General features: G+C 37.0%; 1 protein-coding gene across 4 annotated transcripts in view; it reads right to left on the bottom strand.

Moving 5' to 3' along the window:
* Nucleotides 1-370: 370 nt before the first annotated feature.
* CkIIbeta (casein kinase II subunit beta) overlaps nucleotides 371-16,371 on the bottom strand; it is a 19,972-nt gene continuing 3,971 nt past the window's right edge. For 3 of the 4 annotated variants that reach the window (XM_017620404.1, XM_017620406.1, XM_017620405.1), the window contains exon 6: nucleotides 1,076-1,172. In XM_017620404.1, coding sequence (XP_017475893.1) covers nucleotides 1,076-1,172 — 97 coding nt within the window. Of the gene's footprint in view, nucleotides 953-1,075; nucleotides 1,173-16,371 lie in introns of those variants that run through there. The other variant, XM_017620407.1, reaches the window with a different exon arrangement.

Raw genomic sequence — 16,371 nt, 5'->3', positions numbered from 1 at the left:
GGCTTAAACGCATAAAGTAATACTCTAAGATAGAACAATAATCGAGAGACAGAAGCAGAATATGTAGGATTTAGCAGTTGAATTTGAACTGATTGTACTTAGCAGCTTTACTCATCAAACAATTTTTGACAATTATATTTTTATATTTACGTATTTTTTTCTTGCCGACTGCGGAATCGCCTACTCCTTCGAACTGCAGCAAAAGGTCAATTTTGCCAAAAAACGGATTTAGCAGGTTTACACTCTAAGCCGACGATATGATGGTTTGCAAATGACAATTGTTGAATAGAGAAGTTATAATTTTGCCTAAATGAAATTATGCCAATTATTTTCAGTTCGAATTAAATTTACTTTGTATTACGCACTTGCATTTAAAGTCATTATTTTCTAATATTACAATTTATTCATCGTTCAAAACTACATTAACAGAATGCAAATTGATGTGAAGCGGGTTATGTTTTTTAATTCCTACCAGAGGAGTTGTATACAAAAACTAAAAATTACAGCGTAATAGAAAAGGGCTAGATAGATTATATTGAATTTCTTCACTTTTATGATAATTTGTGTATAAAAGGATTGTATGAGGTGAATAATGACTAACGTATGTCTCTCACATGCTTTAACTGTACAAAACTTCTATATTAGGACATATACATAGGAGGTTGACTGAAATAGTTTATATGTGATTTTTGTATTTCTCTAATACGTATTTTTGTGAATGTTTATAATGAATTCTGATATTTTTAACGTATATGGTGAAGGCGACTGCTGTGTAAAACTCAAAACATTTTGTGCTGCTTGGTTTTAGTATCGCAGTTTCTAATGTTTGTGTGTGTTCTTGGCTGCCTTTCAATTGTTTTTGTAAACAAAATGAGTTTCCTTTCCGATCTCTACATTTTTAAGTTTGCTTGAGTTGTTTGTGGTTTATAATTCTTAATTTTTATTAATTTTTCTGTTGTTTAATGTAAACGTTTTTATAAAATTTGATGTTCAATGCAATAATTATGAGAAAAATCAAAAATAAAAAGAAAAAAGGAAAAACGATATTAAAGTTTAATTGGTGAGCAAAGAAATTTCATTTTAAATTTACCGCTCGTAGTGGCATTTTAAAGTTAGCTGCTGCCTGCAGTTGAATTTGATAAGCTAAGCTATGAATTTTGAAGCCATAAAGTCTGTAAAAATGCACAAGAGATATTATTAACAAATGGAAATAAAAATATTTATACATATATGTTTGTTCATACTATTGTATATTATACTAAATTTCTATCCTATATGTACGTATGTATGTACCCTAGGGTGGTCCTTAAAATCAAATGAACGATTTTTTTCAGTCTGACCCTTCAATCGGTAACACCACTGTCATAGATATCACATATAAAGTTCAGATTCCTCTATGGAGACTTACAAAATTAAAATTAATTATTTTTTCCATATAATACCCAACATCGATACTATACTACCATAATTGAAGATATCACATATACATTTTGGTCCCGATTGGAGTCGATTAAGGCACTCCGCACATTAAGCTCCTAATCATAGTAGTGTAATCGTTTCGGCATACTAAAGTATAAAGCTTTTATGCCGAACACATGTATTTCAATGAAGCTCTGTACATTACGAGTCAAAATCATGTTTTCGCCTAATTATAAAAACTTCATGAATCGAAGCGCCCAACATTGCAAGGCGCTTGCAGTTTCGAAATCGTCATCTGTTTACTTGTTGTTTGTGTTGGAAATAAAATTTATTTGTCAATTCAATAGAACATAATTGAAAATGAATGATTTCGTGCTAAAATTCGAGTTAATTGTATTAAACCACAAGCATTTATGCAATATTTCGGAGCAGAAATATTTGCGGAAGTGCGTAGTTGCGAAAGAACGGCCAGAAAATTTGTTATGTGTAGAAAGTGTTTATTAGCTGGTGAGCAAGAGTGTAGAAGTCGAGTCGTCATGCATTCGTTTCGGCATGACGAAACGATTATTCTACTTTGATTAGGCGCGTAATGTGCCGAGTGCCTTAGGCGTGTCGCAAGGGGGTCAAAGGCCAGATGCCTCCAAGTATTCAAAAAATTACGGAATATTTTTTTCATTTAATGCCCAAAATCGATACTACTAAAGTCAAGGATATCACATATAAATTGTAGTCCCAATTGAAGTCGGCTAAGACGTCGTCATAGGGTAATCTGAACTTTTACCCCGTGCAACACGCCTTAACCGACTTCAATCGGCCCTTAAATTTATATGTGATATCTTCGGCAATGATAGCATCAATTTTGGGTATTAGACGAAAAAAAAGTTATTTTAATTTTTTGAGTCTCCGTAGAGGAATTTGAACTTTGCCGTGCGCGACACGTCTTAACCGTCTCCAATCGGTATCAAAATTTATATCTGGTATCTTCGACTAGAGTAGCATCGACGTAGGGGCTTAGGAAATCGGATGTAAAAATTTGCTCCCTACATTTAAGGACCACCCTAATGTAAAAAATTATTAAACATCTATGCGATTAACACACACTTAAAACATGCACGTTATTATTACGGTGACCATTTGTACCGATTTTGGCGGGACTGTACCGATTTTGAGAAAATTGTATCGTTAATTTTTAGGCTTTTATAATTATTTGTTAAGTTTGTTGTCTTCTTTGTTTTAATCAAACGATACCAACTGGAATTTAGTGAAATAAAAAATAATACTAATTTCCTCAAAAATTCATGGATATCAAAAATATAAGCTGTATTCATAGTGTGGATACACTCTAAACAATTTTTGTTTAAATTTGCGCATATTAGGAGAGGTAACCAGATTCCTCTCTTACAGCCGGTTTCACCAGCAATTTAAATAGAAAATGGTTTTTTATTTTCTGTCAATTTCCATATATAATCCAAAAATTTAAGTCATTTTTCACATAAATTGCTTTCGAGAAATGGCTATGTATGTAGAAAATGTGTTGAAACATTTGAAAATCTTGAACATTTTATGTGCATATTTATGTGTTTATTTTAAACATCTTATTTTCAGAAACCCAATCTTAAAAATCTTTACACAGATTCAGGTTGGAATATAAACACTTTTCATTAGTAGTTTTATACGGTGTTCACATAAGTCGATTTTCCAGGCAATTTTAGAGGCGATTAATTGAATCAAAAGTTGGCTATCCCCCAACTTCATTGGAAGCGATTAGTTGAAAAGCCGTTCACACCAGGCGATTGTTGCTTTCAACTAAAAGTTGCATGTAAAATCGCCTCATGTAAACACCGTATTACATACACTTTTTAGAGTAGACATTTTTGCGATAATTTTTTAAGTTTTCTTCTCTTTGTTTTGTTTTAAATAAAACTGTGATAAGAGATGTTATGTCTTTTTATTCTAAAAGCAGAATTGTATGTTGGGATTCGATGCTTATTAAATGTTCCGATGTTTGTCCACAGAAATCTGGTCACCGTAGTTATTATACTAAAATTTAACACGCTATGATACTCCATACCCAAAAATTTTATAAATTTTTCAAAATTCTGTATAAAGTTTGAAAGTTTGACTTACATATGGGTGTTTCCATACAGCCGTACGCGACATTCGTACGGTTATAGAGTAACGTAAATCTAACAAAAATAGAAGTTACTGAAAAAAAAGATTACGGTTATGTTGCAACCAAAGGGTACTATGTTTGAGAAAAAAATAAGCAGCCTCGAAACTTTGGTGTGGAAAATATCCGTTCAAAACCAGGTGATAACGTACGCGACAAAAAAAGAAGTGGTTTTAAGGCACATATACATATATGCGAAAGTCTGCGAATCATGAGAGTTTTTCTTTTCTTTAAAAATTCCTAAACTAAGCTAAATAATGTACCTTTACAATCCTTCCATTTTTTAAAGAAATTATCTCTGGTTAGTTTTTATTAAAAAAAATTATAATAACGTACGCGACAGATTTTTCCCCCATACAATATTTTTACTAGTAACACATACTAAATTAAATTTTTTCAGTTCTTCTCTCCACCGTTTCGCGTTTTCAAAACCTTTTTCCGCCATCTGAATACGAAATTTAAAGTTATAAAGCCGTTTGAATTCATTTGCTTGCATTTTCGGTTTACATTTTCATGGAAACACGCATATATGCGAAAGTCTGCGAATCATGAGGAGTTTTTCTTTTCTTTAAAATTCCTAAACTAAGCTAAATAATGTACCTTTACAATCCTTCTCATTTTTTAAAGAAATTATCTCTGGTCTAGTTTTATATTAAAAAAAATTAAAAATAACGTACGCGACATAACGTACGCGACAATTTTTCTCATAAGTAATAAAATGTATTTATTGAGAACTCTTCCCGCCACCGTTTCATTGTTTTACAACTATTCTAAATAATTTAAATAGAAAATTTGCAACTAACATTGGTTTTGATGTATTTGATTGAAATTTTCGTACTTACAATAACGTATGCGACAAACTTTAAAGGGTAATGAAATTTGTTTTACTTCGGTTGGAAAGAAAATTTTACTGTATATCTTTAACTGGAAGAATTCTCGCTTAAGAATTGTAATCTGCATTACCTGCGACTGCCAATATACAAATGACATAGACAAACAATGTTTTTGCACAACGTACGCGACATTAGAATACTATCAGAAGCAAATCAAAAAATTACCGTTAACCGAGCTCTAACTTCTCCTTTTTCTCATTTTTATAGTTAGTTGTTATTGCAAATTTGATTTTAAGATGTAATTGTAATGTTTCAAATCTCTTAATTTAGTTAATAGGAAAGAGAAAATAGTTCATTTCATTAGAGAAAACTGAGTCGAAGAGACACTCAGTTTTACTCTTCAATTTTTGAGTTTTAAAATTGCAATAAGCTGAAATACTTCTATAATATAAAAATTCGAGTATTTTACTCTTATTAATTCGTCTTAAAAACCCTTTTCAGTTGTTTTTATTTTTTCAGTCCTGGTTGACATTTTCATGGAAACACCCATATATATATGGTTTTCGTTAAGGTATGAAAAATATTGTTATGAGAAAAATTTTTTAGCTTGAAAAACATCGTGAATATTAATAAAAAAAACAGCATTCTTCCAGTTTCGACCACTTGTGTATTCTAAGCTACGCTATTTCACAATTATCTATTACCTTTATTTGAACGTCATCTTCTCTTCTCTTTATAAACTTCTATGATAAATAGGCGGTCTCCCATAAATGATAAATAGACATTGAAATTATATGAAATTGTATATTTTTGAAAGAGGAAAGGTGTGTAAAAAACAAAAACAATATGAATAAATCGTATTAACTTTACTAAAGGTCTGAAATCATGAAAATCCCTGCAAGGAAATGGCAGAATTAACCTTTGTTGCAAGTTCGCATGGGAAATCTGCTTACGACGTGATTGGAGGACATTTTAAGAGACTGGCAGCTAGAGCAAGTATTCAACTCCTGATGTTACAATAAATTCGTGCACCCGAAGCCCTCTACCAATGGGATGCCTGTAAAAATAACTGCAACTAACTTTTCAGTGGACTTTGTTTCGACTATGACTACGTGCCAATTACTTTAATCTTATTTTAAGCTAGTTTAAAAGTTTAAATAACATCAAGTTAGGGAACTTCATATCCTTATTTAACGAATCTTTAAATCAATAAATATTGTTTTTCTTTTTAGTTCTTATAGTAATAAAAGCGTGTCTATTTATCATATTGCTCTAACGTTAGACGATATAGAGTCCAAATGCATAAGTAGCTCATTATGCCCATTTGCATACTTAAAGTTAACATTATAGACAATGTTTTTATGTAAAAATAAAAATTTTTAAAAATGCTATAATAAAAAAAAAATCAAAAAGAAAAATGTTTACTTATTTTTTTTTTTTTTTTTTATACATTGCACATTAATACAATAAATGCACAATTAAAGCCCATAATAAGACGGAAGAAATGCATTTTGTTTCATTAAGCTGCGTTAAAAGGTTTCCAAGATACAGCACTTTAAAGAAAGGTATGCATGACGGTTTCTTAAAATTTAAATCCCGACATTTTAACACTTTTCGCTATTGTTTTTTTTTGTTTGTTTAATGTTTATTTTTTTAAGTATAGTTCATCGTCTAACAAAAACTATGGAAACTGTTCAATGTTTCATTAAAATTGCAAACTTTTCTATAAGAATTTCTAGAAAAAAATGTTAAGTTTTATGTCGATTTTGGCAATTTTTTCTACGGATTTTCTTTTTTGATAAAAATTTTTGTATGAAATCTGAGTATTTTGGATTTTTTCTTTTGCTGGCGGTGATATACAGTTTCTTCCATACATATAAAAATATTTCAAGCATTTTTATGGACGAAATTATAACTTACAGAGATGTCATTAAACTCAAAAGTGTATTACAAAACTTGCGAAATGCTTAAGTGGATTTCGAACCGAACCGAACCATTTTTTGGAGTGGTTTTCGGTTCAGTTTTGGCATTTCAAAATAAAAATGGTTCGGTTCGTGGTTCGGTTTGAAGGCCGAAAAAAGCGACTGTTCGGTTCAAAACCGGTTTGCAGCCCTGATACCAAAGATATTTAAAGTAATCGTTTTGTGTTGCATCGATAGTACGAAATTTTTGAAAATAGGTTGTTTCTACCAAGGCGTATTTATATAAAAAGTGGAATTACTAGATCAGCTGATTTTGTGTATGTATGTGTTTCGCCTCACGGCTTCTAATGTAAAATTGAAAAATTTTGTTTGAATTTCCACACACACTATTACATGGTGGAATTATATAAGGTGTTGGATATTGACAGCGTTCTCGCTCTAATACGCCATCTTGACTCCCTTAGCAAAATCAGTGTGGCCCTCTTGAAAAAAATACCTTTTATCTCCTGTAAGAAAGCAATGATTTACATAATTTCCTAACAAATATTTTCGTTAACAGTACAAAACAAAGCTTTGCATTTGCTGTATTCGTATTCATTGACAATTGCAAATAAAAATAAAAATTTGGAAAATTTCTAATTGATTTTGGCTCTTTATACGTTGGCGTGGCGAATTTTCTAGCTTCTTTAATAATAATAATAATAGATTGGCGCTTACACATATGTTAGTGTTTGGCCGAGCTTCTCCTCCGATTTGTGGCGTGCGGTTGATGTTATCACACAAAGCGGAGGGACCTACAGTTTTACGCCGACTCCGAACGGCAGAAATACACTCGGAGGTTTGCCATTGCCTGCCGAGGGACGACCGCTGTTAAGAAAAAACCTTCTTTCTATATTTTTTGCGATGTTGCTTTGACCAGGGCTTGAACCCAGGCGTCGCGGAGTGGAAGCGCGCACTGCTTACCACTACACCACAGCGGCGTCTAGCTTCTTTGCAAAGGATATATCTCAGCCACAGTTTTAACTGTACGTAGCAATGAAATAAATGAATAAAAAGCCAATTATAATATATAACGCACACTGTTCATTTCTTAGAATTTGATTGTTTGGGCTTAGATGTACAAAAGATTCAAGCTGTGCAATATATAAGCTCCAATTACTCAGCGAGGTCGTTTTAGCCAAGTTTTATCAAGTCTTACGTCCGCGTTAGTGCATTCGTGGGCAATGTGAGCGACCTTTGTATGTCCTTATACATACATATGCATGTATTTGACACTTTTGTCCCCGACAGGAAAAGGGAGAGTTTAGGTGGAGCCGCTCCGATTTTTCAATTAAAGGGTTTACTAAAATCAGCGGGCTCACAGTTCCCAAGGCCGCATGAGTTCAAGGCTGCTGTTATTGCCAGTTTCCTATCACTTAACGAAAAATATACGTCGAATTTTTCGCTGGGTTCTCCCAGTTACGTGAGATCCGTTTGTAACGATGGATGATTATTCAACTTTTTGCTAAACGTATTAGGCTTTAGGGCGGGTCTGAAGGACATTCCAGTCGTGTGATCTCGTATTCAAAGAAATATTCGAACTGAAATCGCTATTGCATAGCAGTATTGCGAATATATATTTATATTATATATATATATATATATATCACTACTCGGATATGAATATAGGAAGCAAAAGCCCTAACCTTCCCCTCGATGTTAGTTGTAGCGAATTAAAGTCATTCATTCGCCTCAGAATCGGACATACAGTCATCTCCCACAGCCACATTCTCACGGGAGCTCCACCACCTCTATGCTCCTATTGCGGTTCTAACCACCTCACCGTCTGCCACTTGTTAGATAGTTGCCCAAACTTCACCGCTACAAGAACGGCACTTTTTGACAATATCAAACCTTCTAGTCTACTAAGGAAAACTGAGTCCGATAAAATAAAATTAGTTAATGAGTTTCTGAAAATTACTGACTTAAAAAAATGTATATAAAGTAAATTCGATATTAACTATAATCATAAGTATATATGTACCCTAAATCACACTATCCTTAATCTAAACCCATATACTTAGTATAAGAGAGCCGAAGGCCTTGGATGCTAGTGCTCCCATTTTGTGTAAACAAGTGATTCATCACTTGCTTTCAATTAAATAATAATAATAATAATATTTTTAATTTACAATCAAATGGAGCATACAATCATACCAGAAGCTGGGGGACGATATGTGAAATGTAAAGCTATATTTAGTACCTTGCAGCATAAAGGCTTTCTTTTATTCCGTTTCTTCTTCACTTATAAAATATAACTTTTAGCTAAACGAGTGTCAAACTGGCCTGTCACAACGTACAACACCATATATAATTCCACCATTGCTATTCATAAAGCTGATGCCAGATAAAACGCTTGCTTCGCTTTGTGTGACAGATTCGCTTTGACAGATAAGATGATATGTATGAAAATGCACAAAGCATGCCACAAATATCGTTTCATCTCCAGCGCGAAGCGAAAATATGGTCAACTCCCATCTTTTTGCACGCGTTGACCATCAGCTGTTTTAATATTTACTTTGTTTTGTCCGAATTAGAGTTTTCATGCAGAAACGTAAAATTTAATTACATTTCTGATATTTTTAAAACTAAATATACAAATTTAACAGCAAATTTTCACAAGTAAAAAAGCAGTACAAAATTGTTTTCTTGGCGTTCATTGTGACGTACCTTTTGCCTCTTGCGCTTTGCTGGCAAAGTTATAAATGTCACGCAAGGCCACAAAATTTTATCTGGCATCAGCTTAACTATTGATACAATTTAATATAAAAAGCGAGTACTAAATTTAGTACTATTTCGGAAAGCGGACTTCTTTTCTTCCCCTTTCTATCGTGCTTCCATATTACAACTTTTTGGAAGGGAGCCGTTGAAACGAGTGGTCAATACGTACAACACCTTGTATTGTTACACCATGACACTATTACAGATTTTGACAGTTAATGCCGCCAAAGCAAAAACAAAATACATGTAATTTTTTTTTGTACTCCTGCTATCACCTTATATTAATTCGCATGGACAGTACCCACGCCCTTTTCCTATCCACATATATATATATGTACATACATTGGAGTGGTCCAAAAACAGTAAAGTTGGAATTTTGATGCTGCCACCCCCTAGGACTATTCTTTACCGAAAAAATATACCCTATTTTATTTTGGTTTAAAAAAATATTTAGGGAGTGCTCAAAAGGCTCAAAGTTTTCCATGTATTTGACGTGGTACGGACAGCCGGGTGAAGTGTAAGTTGATGGTAAGGTATTGCCCTTCACTTGGAGGTCCTTACCACTTCCCTGCCGAATCTCCATTACTTTAACAAAGACGTGGCCGCCTTATGTAAGTAGGAATTAAGAATGTACATTTGGTATCAGACATACCTCTGAGCCGCTTTACAAAGTAAGTTACGCCTAATGCAGAGCAGTCGCTCGGAGTAGTTCGGCGCTTGGAAATAACTTTGACTGGACGTTATTTTGCAACTGACAACGTAATGTGTCGTCGGAGGTATTCATTTTGTGCTTTACTAGTAGGTGGCATTGGCCATGATGACAATTTCGGTACTAAAAACTGAAAGAAAACATGGCTTACCTCGTAAGGTGCTTACCTATTTTCCCTGTGGGAATGGTATAGAATTCTTGAAAATCAATATTTTTCGATCGGAAAACTCTGGTTCTCTTCAGGAGAATTCCAATATTAATATCCAATTGTTTATTTTACCAGTTTTTAATACTAACGATTTTTTATTGGTCCCTCGTTTATAGCAATCGATAGTATCGATGTTTTCCAATCTCCCCCACTACGATGTTTTTTCTGTTACTATCGATGTTTTTTCTCATAAATACACCATTTGTTAGAAAAATATTTAATGAAATATTACACATTATCGGCTCTATTAATGAATCCGTCAAAGTTAGATTTTCGTGAATCTTTTATAGCAAGAGACAAATAATTTGACGAATATTTTATGGAACTGCAATTACCACTACATTAAATAATACCCTGGCAACCAATTAATTCGTACTTTCTATAGTAAATATTATTTTAAATTTGTCCGCAGAGGATTTGTCTAAACATTGATATTTTTCTCGTTTCATGTATTGGTTTCTACATTACAAATTGGTCTAACCAGGAATCATACAACTATTAAATGTATACCTGTTCACATTAAAAAGAGGACAAGTTAAGCAATTGTTCAAGTTAAGACCGGATATGTATTTATATGTATATATTTTTAAAATTTACATTACATGTGATATCAGTCACCGTATAATATATTTTTAGCAAATACAGTTATTGAAGAAAATATGCAAAATATCGACTGTTTGTTTTACAATCTCATCCCAAAGGTACACATTTATGTCCTTTAGGGCCTGTGACAATTGATAGAAAATAAGAAAAATGTTGACGGATAAAACTAAAAATGTGTTGTTGTTGTAGCGGCACTACTAAGCCCCGCCTATTTCGGGTCAACATTCAATCATTGTCGTCAAGCTCAATTAACGGGAGGCCCAGGAAACGAGCTGTTTCAATGGGGTCGGACCAGAGGGAGAGGGGTGTTAGTTGAGTCGGATTGAGCTGGCATGTGAAGAGGTGGTTGGTGTCGTAAGGGGTTCTCCACATGCCGGGCACTCATTGGGGATATTGGGGTCAAGTCTGGACAGGTAGCTGTTGAGGCGGCTACAGTATCCAGACCGTAATTGAGCCAGGGTAACGCGGGTCTCTCTTGGCAATTGAAGCTCCGTCTCTTCTACGGGTGGTGATTGGGCTCCGATTACGGCATTCATAGGTCGAGAGTCAAGGTGGGTGGTGACTGACTCTCTTTGGATGTCGTTAATAGCTCGTATGTATGTCGTCGGGTCCAGTGGTTGGTCTACGTATTGCTGGACTGCGTCCTTGTATACGAATAGATGCCCTCTGACGTGCCTGAGCGGATGCTCCTCCTGTAGCAGAGGTCTGTTTGGGTGTTCGCTTCTGTGGCACCCCACCAGAAATTGCTTACAAAGCATTTTGTTGTGTTCCCTTACGGGGAGCACTTGGGCCTCGCTGTGTAGGTGGTGTTCAGGCGTCATCAGAAGGCACCCAGTCTCTGTCCGGAGTGCGGCTGACAAGTCTGTAGCTTCGTCCACTGCGTCCAACTAGTCCCCGGCGTCCAAACTGGCGCAGCATAGTTTAGAATCGGCCGGCCAATTGCCTTGTACGTTGCCAGCGAGCGAGGACCTTGTTGCGGCTCTGTACTTTATTGACAACTGCGGTTGTGTGCGTGGAGTAAGACAGCAAGCTATCGAAGGTGACCCCTAAAATTTTCGGGTTGTTTACAGTCGGTATTGGTGTGCCACCGTCGTGTATACCTAATTCTAGCCTGACCTCCTGAAGAGGGTCGCCGTTGATTTCGTTAGTGAGAGTGTTAGGCTCCTTGCAGTGAAGAAGCGAGAAAGGCTGGAGAGATAGTCGTTTACTTTTGAGCAGAGGTCATCAATTTCATTCCCGGACGCCAAAATCGAGCAATCGGCACCATATGTGATCAGGGAAACTCCCTCAGATGGCTGGAGAAGCTTCGAGATGTAGAAGTTAAAAAATAAGAGGGAGAGAACACCACCTTTGGAACCTCTTGTTTAATTCTTCTTGGTTTTGAGGTTTGATCTCTGAAGATTACTGACGACTGTCGACCACTCACATAATTCGCTGACCATCGCATCAGTCCCTGTGGGACTAAGGCCTCAATGCCTTCTAGCAGCGTGGAATGGCAGACGGTGTCAAACGCCTTTGACAAGTCCAGCGCTACTAGGACCGTCCCCTCACAGGGGCGGTTTGGATTTAGGCCACAAGTTATTTGGGTGTTTATGGCGTTAAGTGCTATTGTTGCACCTTGCACTTTACGGAATCCGTGCTGATGTTTCGCTGGGGTCAGGTGGCAGGTGAAGTATGGGAGTAGCAGGGCCTCTAGTGTCTTCGCGACCGGGGAAAGGAGCGTTATCGGGCGGCCTTCCCCGGTTTCAGCAGTGGGACCACTCTCCCTGATTTCCACATATCAGGAATGATGAGAGTGGCCATTGACGGGTTGAGTACCTCCGTTAGGTAAGCTACTCCCGTAGGCGCCGAATGTTTCAGCATCAACATACAGATTCCGTCGGGTACAATGGCTTTGGAAGCTTTCGCCTTCCCGATAGCCCACTTCACTTCACAGCTGGTGAAAACAAGTTGTGCACTGTTTTTTGGCAGCTTGTGCAGCCTCCTGGTCACTCGACGTTTGGCCCTGTCTACCGAAGGATGCAGTGTGAATTGCCTACTGAAGTAAGCAAAGTCGGTGGGCTTATTGATCGAGATGATTATGGGTAGATGGTCTGATGCTAGTGTTAGCATAGTTCGCCACAATATGCTATTGATCAGACCAGCACTGGCAATTGTAAGGTCTGGCGAGCTGCTGCAGCTACCCATACTCCTGGTGGGCGCGTTGTTGTTGTTGTTGTAGCGGCTACAACAACCCCGCCCAGATCGGTTGGTATCTCAGTCGTTGTCGTCAAGTTCCACTAACGGCAACCCTAGGAAGCGTGCAGCTTCTGCGGGGTTTGCCCATAAGGACAAGGTCGTTAGGGATGTCGGGTTTGCCGGGCATGCGAAGAGATGTTTCGAGTCATGTGGGGTCTCTCCGCATGCCGGACATTCATTAGGCACATCCTCATTCAGCCTACTCAGGTAGGAGTTTAACCTGCTGCAGTAGCCGGAGCGAAGTTGTGCAAGTGTGGTGCGCGTCTCCCGAGGCAGATGAAGNTGGTCGGGTGAAACCCGAGTCATTCCGGTACGTAGAACCGGCTGTCGTGGGAATGCCTGGTGGGCGCGTCGCCGTTCATGGTGCAGAATGTCGAATCGTCTATCTGCTCAGCCAAAAGATTTCCCCTACGATCATTGGCCAGGCTTGAGTGCCATTCGGTTTTCACCTCTGAGTAGCGCACCTATGTCAGGGTGATATCCTGCCGGGCAGCAAGTGACAAGGGGTATATAGAAGTCAAATATTTCGAGCTCGACATCGCCTGACGGGACAGCTATGCTCTGACATTCTAGGGTGGTGTCCCTCGGGTCGATGTCTTCTTCGCTAAGCCGATACTGCACTGTGTGGTGCAGGATGAACGCTAATCCGCCACCATTATCTCGCTCGCGATCTTTACGGAGCACATTGTTGGCGGCGCAACCCAACAGAGTTGAGTTGCAGTGCAATTTCGTTTCTGGGACCGCAGCTATCAATATGCCATGCCGACCCATAAAGACAAATATCTCCTCAATCTTGCTCTGGAGTCCGTTGCATTTCTCGTGGTGAATACAAACGTCAGAATTTTACCATGGGGCTAGGTAACATTTTTACAGCAAACAAATATGTATGCACAATATTGTTTGGCGGCAATAATTTTTGGAGTGGAATTTAGCGGCATCTCTTTACTTCCAACATATAAAAAATCTGCTTTCCAGAAGACATTCGTACAGGTTCTTAAATAAGTCGAGGACATCTCGTTACCTAACCCTTTTTTTCGCAGCAATGAGATGCTGCTGCACAACGAACGCCGACATTTTTCCATTAAATAAATAAATTTAATTTAATTTAGGTCTGGTCAACCCATTTATTACCATTATACTCGCATGAGTACGGAAAAACCATGCAAGTTTTTTTACTAAAGTTTTTTAAATTTTTTATAATTTTAAATTTTTTTCGAAATGAAAGTTGGACTAAGGTGGCGTAGTAACGCATTTCACAATTTGAAGCAGAAAAAAAATTAGTTTTGCTATGGCAATCTGTTTGGTTTTTGTTTTTTAGAGTTTATTTCGAATTTTGCATTGGTGATGAGACTTTGTTTTCCCTAAAAAGTTGTGAGTTGTAAAATCAGTGCAGGAAATAACTACGTACATAAGTATATATATGAATAAGAAATAAAAACAATTTTGGAAAAGCGAAGGTAAGTTGATTTTAAAACAGGTGTACCTGCTTGAGTACAATGGAAAAATATGTATGAAAAAACTTTGTTGGATTAATTTTTACTGGAATGGATTTCGAACCACCACAAACGGCAATAATTTTATAGAAGAAAATACACTAGTCTTTCAAGTGCAATAGACGCCATTGTAAGCAACTAAGGACCATCGTCAATAGATATTGCTATAATACCGCTCAACAACACGGTTGAGGAAGAAACGATGCCAAAATATGTCCCTGGCAATATCGAACTTTTCTGCAGCGATGACGATTACGACATGTGAAGATGGCACACCGTTATCAGAAATTAAATCCGCACTAAGAAATTAAACTTTAGCGATCCCTTGCTGGTCAAAAGATGCGCCCAATATGAACATCACTGTTATTAGTAATTATAAAGCCAATGTTCGAGCAAAAAAATAAATTTGGCGCATAAATCCCCGGTGGAAGTTTTTGACACCATTTCCGACAGAGATGTTGTGGAACTTATAATATATCAAACACGGTCATATGCCCAGCCACACAATGAACATAATTTTATATTTGGGGAGAAGTTATATACATTTATAGGAATATTGTTTTATGGCGGCGGAAATGGACGAAGACACAACGACACCAATTGTTGCCAAAAATATGTCAAGAAACAGATTTTATGTCATCAAAAACTTTATCCATGTAGCAGATAATAGCCAATTATCTATACTATACCGAAGATAAAATGGCTTCGAAACGTGCGTTCACAGCAAGTGTTGCTTATACAGGACCTCATTTTACAAAAAGGATTCAAAACTCTTGAAGATGTATGTACATAGTGCCACCAACGTGTCGTGTTTTAAAAATACACCTACTAGAAAATGAACACACTTCTTCCCATTGTACTCCTTAAAACCTACTTCTAAATTTTTTGAGTGATTGAGTTCGTAAATTTTATGTTATTTGTCTTCCTGTTAATAAATAAAAAGCAAATAAAAACAAGTTTTTAAGGTTGATGGGAATAAATGAGTTAAGGATGCTCACGGTTAGATAAAATATAGCTCCGATATATTCAAGAAATATTTTCGATAATGTGCCACAGTTTTGGAAAGGAAGACCTATGTTCTTATCCAATCACTATTTCGGTGACATTAACGCTACCAGTTCTAATCCTGGTGCAGTGGTCTTACGATTGAAAGGCAATCTCACTTCTAAGTTAACTGAATTAAATATTGCCTATTAAAAAGGAGCATAAATAATTAAAATAGAAATAATGCAAGAAAATTTCTTGCTTCACACAATTTTTTTTTTAGAATCAACCATTCTTCAAAATCTGATGAACACTCGTTTCTCTAAGAAAAAATACATATCGATGTCTGAGTGGAAGATCGACCTATCTCGGCAGTCAGTTCAAAAACGCCGTATCTCAGAAAACTTTTCAAGAACTGCCTACTTCAGAATTGGATTGAAAAACGCCCTATTTCAGAATTTTATTGCAAAACACCCTATCTCAAAATTCGGGTCAAAAACGCCCCATCTCAAATGAAAATACATTGAAAATATGCTGAGATAGGACGTTTTTGAGTAGGTAGCTGAAATAGGGCGTTATTCAACCAAACTGTGAGATACGGTGTTTGAGGAGATAACCGTCTTCATGCGTCGGCATGGTATATTGATAGCTGCGGTCCAAGAGACGAAGTCGCACAGCAATTCAACTTTGTTGAATTGCGCCGGGTACAACGTGCACCGTCGAGATCGCTAGCGAGATAATGGTGGTGGCTTAGCGTTCATCACGCACCACACCGTGCAGTATCGTCTTATCGAAGCAGACATCGACCGCAGGGATACCACCCTAGAATGTCAGGGCATCGCTATCCGGTCAGGCGATGTCGAGCTCGAAATATTTAACATATACATACCCCCTGTCACCTGCTGCCCGGCAGGATATCACCCTGATATAGGTGCGCTCCTCAGAGGTGAAAACCGTATGGTAGTAGGTGACTTTAATGCGCACCACGATCTTTGGCACTCAAGCCTGTCAAACGATCGTAGGGGAACAGAC

The sequence above is a fragment of the Rhagoletis zephyria genome, unplaced genomic scaffold (assembly GCF_001687245.7).
Source record: "Rhagoletis zephyria isolate East Lansing unplaced genomic scaffold, Rhagoletis_zephyria_1.1 Rzeph_scaffold_02144, whole genome shotgun sequence".
NCBI lineage: Eukaryota > Metazoa > Arthropoda > Insecta > Diptera > Tephritidae > Rhagoletis > Rhagoletis zephyria.
Note: the sequence above shows the minus strand (reverse complement) of the source record. Positions and strands in the feature narration are given on the sequence as shown.